The sequence below is a fragment of the Myotis nattereri genome (genome assembly GCF_964212035.1).
Source record: "Myotis nattereri genome assembly, chromosome: 11".
NCBI lineage: Eukaryota > Metazoa > Chordata > Mammalia > Chiroptera > Vespertilionidae > Myotis > Myotis nattereri.
This window is the reverse complement of record NC_138086.1, coordinates 18,821,160-18,828,478: the sequence shown is the minus strand read 5'-3', so window position 1 is coordinate 18,828,478 and position 7,319 is coordinate 18,821,160. Positions and strand designations below refer to the sequence as shown.

The window sequence follows — 7,319 nt, the reverse complement described above, 5'->3', positions numbered from 1 at the left end:
AGACTTAGTGTATAATAGACTTAAAGATTTCATTAATAAAACATAAGATTAGCCATAAGAATGTTGTTATGAAGTTATAAGGAAAAATAGTAAACATCTTCATTATTAGTTGGAAATTTAGCTATTTATTGCTTTATTAATAAGCCTTTTGCAATAATTAATTAAAAAATAATACAGTATAATATAAATACATGTAATTTCTGTTTAGCAAAATAGCACAATCTCTGTGCATAAAATATATGATAAAACCATTAACTTCAAGTCCAGTCCCAATGTGTTATCCTTATGGTTCATGCCACCAGACAAGGGTAAGCATGAGGTAAGAAGGGAATTCATCTCCGTGAAACTTAGCAGGAAGGGAAGATCAGAAACCAGGGTGGAAAACTGCCTCCAGGAACAGATCTAAAATAACTGACCTGAAATCAGAAGCAAAGCAAAAGAGGAGCAGAATTAGGCCATTCTGCACACAGGGAGCTGCGATATGCAACATGGGTAATCAGGGCTTGGTAGGCAATCTGTGTGACAGTTGAACATTTGAGAGTTTTATAGGTGATGGTTGTCTTACACAGGCTTTCTCACCAGGATTTCTCTGCCAATAAAGAGTCAGAGTCAGGGGTGGATAGAAAGCAAATTTAAATCCAAATCCAAATCACAGAGAAGGAAATGGCAGCAGTCAGTGGCAATTCTGGGGTTCTAACCAAGTAGGGTATGGTAGATGATAAAAAAAAAATAAAAAAGCCTTAGGTGCTTGAGGAGGGTATTTTGGAATTTCTAGAATTAGACATCCTGCAAAATGTGGTTAAAGACAGACACATTATTACCTATTAGAGGACTGATGCATGGAGCTCATGCACAGAAGGAGGAGGGTCCCTCAGCCTGGCCTGCACCTGCTCACAATCCGGTACCGCTGGCTCCTAACCCCGCCTCCTGCCTTCCTGATCACCCTTAACCACTCACCTGCCTGCCTGATTGCCCTTAACTGCCTCTGCCTCCGCCTCTGCAGCAGCGGCTTCTTCCGGAATGACGTCTGGAAGGTCGTTTGGCTGTCCATTCTAATTAGCATATTATGTTTTTATTATTATAGATGTTGTTGGGGCCAAAAGAAAATTGAGTGTAGGAAGTGCTAAAATTCAGCAATAGGAACACTTAACTTTCTCTATGCAAAGATGTGGACCATTCTTACAGGAGTGGATCTTGTATTCATAGTTAAGTGTGAACACTTTCAGAATAAATTTATGATTCTATCAATGCAGCAAGAACATTCTCTGTTGAAGTTATACACCCCAAAACAAAGACTGGACATGTAATAGACACATTGCCTTTATTACCTTGTTATATTTTTCAAAATGAGAAAAAGAGTAGTGTCCTCAACCCAACAGAAATATTTTATTTTTTTCCAGTTTATGAGTGAAGAAATAGAGAAAACCTAGTAGTTCTCTAGAAATGTTTTAAAAGCAAAACACATCACATTCTCATACTGATTCAAATTTATTAACAACAGAATATTGTCATAATCAATTTATTGGGATGACATTGGTTAATAGGTTTCAGGTATGAATTTCCATGTTACAAGATCTGTATTTTGCACTGTGTGCCCACCACTCAAAGTCAAATCATTTTATGTCACCCTATATTAGGCTCCATTCACCCCACCCCACCCACCTCCACCCCCTTCCCTCTGGCAACCACCACCCTGTGGTTTCTTTGTCCACTGGTTTCAGTTTTATATCCCACATATGAATGAAATCATATGGTTTTTAGCTTGTTCTGCCTGATTTATTTCACTTAACATAATATTATAAAGGTGTATCTTTTCTTATGGTTGGGTAGTATTCCAGATGTGTATATGTACCACATCTTCTTTATCCAGTCCTCTATCAAAGGATACCTTGGTTGTCTGCATATCTAGGCCACCGTGAATAATGCTGCAATGAACATAGGGATGCAAATATGCTTTTGAGTTTTTCAGGCATATACCCAGGGGAGGGATTGCTGGGTCATATAGTAGCTCTATTCTTAATTTTTTGAGGAATTGCCAGACAGTTTTTGCATAGTGGCTCTATCAGTCTACATTCCCACCATCAGTGAAGGAGGTTTATATTTTCTCCATAATCTCTCCAACTCTTGCTTTTACTTATCTACACTAATAAAAGAGAAACATTCAAATTGACTGTCCCTCCACTATGCCCACCAGCTAATTAGAGCGAGTATGCAAATTAACCCAACAAAGATGGTTAATTTGCATATGCAGGTGCAGAGCGAAGACTAAAGACAGCGTAGAAGGAAGCCAAGCTCTGCAGAAGGGAGCGAAGTGGAGGAGAAGGGAGGGAGCCGAGGCAGCAGAGACTGGAATGGAGCTGAGGCAGCGGACACGGGAGCAGAGCCAAGGCAGCAGAGATGGGAGGGAAGCCCTATTCTTACAGGAATAGGCCCAAGAAAGCCCTAATCTTGCAGGAATCTTCCTGCAACAGGCTTCTAGTCTTATTGATAAAAGCCATTCTAACAGATGTGAGCTGGTATCTCATTATAGTTTGGACTTGCATTTTCCCAATTGCTAATTAGGTTGAACATCTTTTCACATACTTATTGGATGTTCATACTAGTATGTCTTCTTGGTAGAAGTGTCTGTTCAGGTCCTCAGCCCATTTTTTAATTGGGTTGTTTGGTGTTGAGTTTTATGAGTTCTTTATATATTTTGGATATTAAATCTTTGACAGAGCTATTGTTTGTGAATATCATCTCCCATTCAGTCAGCTGCCTCTTTGTTTTGTTGTCAGTTTCTTTGCTGTGCCGAAGCTTTTCAGTTTGATAGAGTCCCACTCATTTATTTTTGCGCTTACTTCTCTTTCCTTTGGGGTCAAGTTCACAACAGGTTCTCTATGATCAAGGTCCATATGTTTAGTACCTATGCTTTCTTCTATGTAATTAGTTGTTTCAGATCTTATTTTTATGTATTTGATACATTTTGAATTAATTTTTGTACATGGGGACTAACTGTAATCCAATTTCATTCTTTTGCATGTGTCTTTCCAATTTTCCTAGCATCATTCATTGAAGAGGCTTTCTTTTTCTTTTTCTTTTCTTTTTTTTTTTTAAATATATTTTATTGATTTTTTACAGAGAGGAAGGGAGAGAGATAGAGAGTTAGAAACATCGATGAGAGAGAAACATCGATCAGCTGCCTCCTGCACATCTCCTACTGGGGATGTGCCCGCAACCCAGGTACATGCCCTTGACCGGAATCGAACCTGAGACCTTTCAGTCCGCAAGCCGACGCTCTATCCACTGAGCCAAACCGGTTTCGGCTGAAGAGGCTTTCTTTACTCCATGTGTGTTTCTGGCTACTCTGTGAACATATTCTGCCCATAAACATGTGGTTTTATATCTGGGCTCTTTGTTATGTTCCATTTCCATTTTTCTGCCAGTACCATGCTGTTTTGATTATCATAGCTCTGTAGTATAAATTGAAGTCAGGTAGTATAATACCTCTGGCTTCATTCTTTTTTCTCAAGATTGCTTTGGCTATCAGGGTCTTTTGGAGTTTCATACAAATTTGATGATTTTTTTTTGTTCTATTTCTTTAAGGAATGACATTGGGATTTTGATGGGTATTAAATTAAATCGGTATAATGCTTTGGGTAATATGGCCATTTTAACTATGCTGATTCTTCCAATCCATGAACACGGGGAATTTTTCCATTTTGTTGTGTCTTTTTTAATCTCTCTTAATAATGCTTTGTAGTTTCCAGTGTATAGCTCTTTCATGTTCTTTGTTGAGTTTATTCCTAGGTATTTTATTCTTTTGTTTGCAATTGCAAAAGGAATTATTTTTTCATTTATTTTCCTGAAGTTTCACTGCATACAAGAAGGCAGTGTATTTTTGTACATTGATTTTGTATCCTGCAACTTTGCTTTATTGTTTATTGTTTCTAATAATTTTCTTGTGGAATCTTTAGGGTTTTCTATGTACAGAATCATGTCATCTGCAAAAAGTGACACTTTACTTCTTCCTTCCCAATTTGGATGCCTTTATTTCTTTCTCGTGCCTTATTGCTCTGGCTAGGCCTTCCAGAACCATGTTGAATAAGAGTGGTGAGAATGGGAATCCTTGTCTTATTCCTAATTTTAAAGGAAAAGCTTTCATTTTTGTGTCATTGAGTATAATATTGGCTGAATGTTTATCATATATGGCCTTTACTATGTTGTGGTACTTTCCTTCTAGAATTACTATACATTTTTTAAAAGCTGCAATGCCAATTCCATGTAGTTATAGCTTGTTACTGGGAAGAAATGCATCCACCGTGTGGATCATAGTGATTCAGGCTAGGCTTCAAGGGCAGAAGCTGTTTTACAATGATGAAGTGTATGGCATTGTTTTAGCCATTATAAAGAGCATCAGATACGTTTTCATTCATCTGGTGACAAAATAAGACAAGTAAATATATTTGGGAACTCTAATTTTGCATAAAGTATGCGATCAACCCCTTTAGGTAGAATACATCATTTAAAAATGATTGAAATCACAGCTGCTACCATGATGAAGGGGTTCCATAAGAATTCTTTTTCAGGTATACAACATGTCATGAGATTTTATGGAATAGGTTTTTACTTGCTTTTTCATCTTAAAAAATTTAGATTACCCATCTACATCCCATTATACCCCTGAAGATGAAGATTTATATCTCAGAGCAATGTACATGTTTAGTGACAACAGACTAAAGAGTGACAGCAGGCTAGTACACACTTTTATGGAAATGGTAACAGGAAAGGATGGCAAAGCAATTCTCAATTGTATGCTAAAAGCAGTCTTGGTAAGCTTGCAGACAAGACAAAACTACAAACTCTGCCATTACATATAAAAATAACAGATCATGATAGAAATCACAGCTATGCATGATGGTTCCATTTTTTTTCTTAAATTTAGATAAACATGAAAAATACCTCAACCTTGATTTCATCTTTTTTTTCCCCCATAAACAATATTGTATAAGCAAAGAGAAAGGAGGTGGTCAAGAGTAATATACCTTGGGCATTTGGGCTGGGAGTCTCTAGTAGGGTGGAAGTGCAGGAGGCATGGCGGAGGACGCACCACAACCCTTCCTTCCTTCCTTCCTTCCTTCCTTCCTTCCTTCCTTCCTTCCTTCCTTCCTCCCTTCCTTCCTTCCTTCCTTCCTTCCTTTCTTCCTTCCTTCCTTCCTTCCTTTCTTCCTTCCCACCATGGCCGACCAACTGACTGAAGAACAGATTGCTGAATTCAAGGAAGCCTTTTCCCTATTTTACAAAAGAAGTGATGGCACCATCACAGCAAAAGAACTTGTCACTATCATGAGGTCCCTGGGTCAGAACCCAACAGAAACCGAATTGCAGGATATGATCCATGAAGTGGATGCTGATGGTAATGGTGCCATTGACTTCCCAGAATTTTTTACTATGATGGCTAGAAAAAGGAAAGATACAGATGTTGAGGGAGAAATCAGTGGGTCCAATCAGTGGGTGGCTCTTGTGATATCTTCAGAAAATGAATTTTCTAAAATCCACACAGAAGAATGAATGGTTTTTATTGGCGTGGAATTACATTTCTGGGTTTGTAAAATCCCATTGTATTTAAACCAGTCCTGAAAAGGATGCAGCTGGGTGTTCAGCAGAGCCAAACACTGGGCCAGTGTCCAGAGCTGCCATTTGATGGTAGAGTTGAGTCGGCAGAGCATCCGGCTAGATTCATTCCATCAGTCCATTGTGTGGGTCCCATGTGGCCCTGAGCCACATGGGCGAATGCAAGGGAGTGTGGTCCCTGCAATAGGAGTCCCAGGACCACAGGCAAGCAGGAAGGGCAAGAGGAAGAGAAGTCTCCTTTGTTCAGGAATTTAAATATCAAATCTTCCCCACGCTCTCAGTCACCACTCTATTCTGGCCACTGACTCATTCCCAGATATGACTGACAGGTAAGCATCTTCCCTTGTCATCCACATCTTACTGGGCATGTATCTATCATCAATTCCTTTCCCCCAGTGATTCTGGGGGGACGGACTTAGAGAATCTTAACTGCAGTTTCCTGACAAAGCTGTATAAATGGCATGCCTACTAGTATATATGTATATTTTTAAATATCTTTTTATTGATTTAAGGGAGGAAGGGAGAGGGAGAGATAGAAACATCAATGGTGAGAGAGAATCACTGACCGGCTGCCTCTTACATGCCCCCTACTGGGGATTGAGCCCACAACCCAGGCATGTGCCCTTGATTGGAATCCAACCTGGGACCCTTCAGTCCACAGGCTGATGCTCTATCCACTGAGCCAAACCAGCCAGGGCATGGCATGCCTATATTACCTAGTCTCATCTTTATTCACTTTCTGTTAATAATAACCAGGTTATTTTTTTAAATATATTTTTGTTGATTTCAGAAAGGAAGGGAAAGGGAGAGAGAGATAGAAACATCAATGATGAGAGAGAATCATTGATCGGCTGCCTCCTGCACACCCAATAATGGGGGGCAAGCTCGCAACCCGGGCAGGTACCCTTGATCGGAATCCAACATGGGACCCTTCAGTCCGTAGGCTGATGCTCTATTCACTGAGCAAAACCAGCCAGGGCATGGCATGCCTATATTACTTAGTCTCCTCTTTATTACTTTTCTGCTAATAATAACCAGGTTATTATAATGGTATCACAGACAGTGAAGAAGAAATCCTCGAGGCATTTCAAGTTTTTGACAGGGATGGCAATGGTTGCATCAGTGCATCACAAGTATGTCATGTTATGACAAACTTAGGAGAAAAACTCATAGATGACGAAGTAGATGAAATCATCAGAGAAGGAGATATTGATGGAGGTGGTCAAATCAACTATAAAGAATTCATACAGATGATGAGGACAAAATAAAGACCTACTTTAATTCCTCCCACACCCGCAGAAGAATCAAATTAAATATTTTACTTACCTTTGGCAAAAAAATAAATAAATCATTTACTCATTCTGTTTCTCTATAGCAAAAGTGAATGTCAAGAGTACCTTCAGTCCACATGCAAAAAATCTGCATGAAATGGTTGGTGGTCCTTTCCCCTAGATATCAAACCACATATCAGTTTGACAGTATAAATCCTTGTACTACCTTAATGATAAGGAACTTAGTGGACTCCTTGCAGTTCCATTAGCTAATGATTAGTGCATTGTTTGGCCTGGACAGTTTTTCATGCATGTGGCTTGACAGTTGAACACAGTCGGGCATTTGCATTAAAAATGAAAAAACAAATTCAAAACCTATTCTAATGAGTTCTAGTTCAGTTTGTTAGTATAAACTGTCATAGCTGGTTTGCTGAA

At 39.1% G+C, this 7,319-nt stretch overlaps 1 protein-coding gene across 1 annotated transcript; it reads left to right on the top strand.

Moving 5' to 3' along the window:
• Positions 1 to 5,217: 5,217 nt before the first annotated feature.
• On the top strand, positions 5,218 to 6,881 carry LOC308526930 (uncharacterized protein; the record flags this gene model as incomplete). Its single annotated transcript, XM_081102210.1, has 2 exons — positions 5,218 to 5,476; positions 6,673 to 6,881. The coding sequence occupies 2 exons, from the start codon at positions 5,218 to 5,220 to the stop codon at positions 6,879 to 6,881; spliced, it is 468 nt and encodes a 155-aa protein (XP_080958336.1).
• Positions 6,882 to 7,319: the final 438 nt, after the last annotated feature.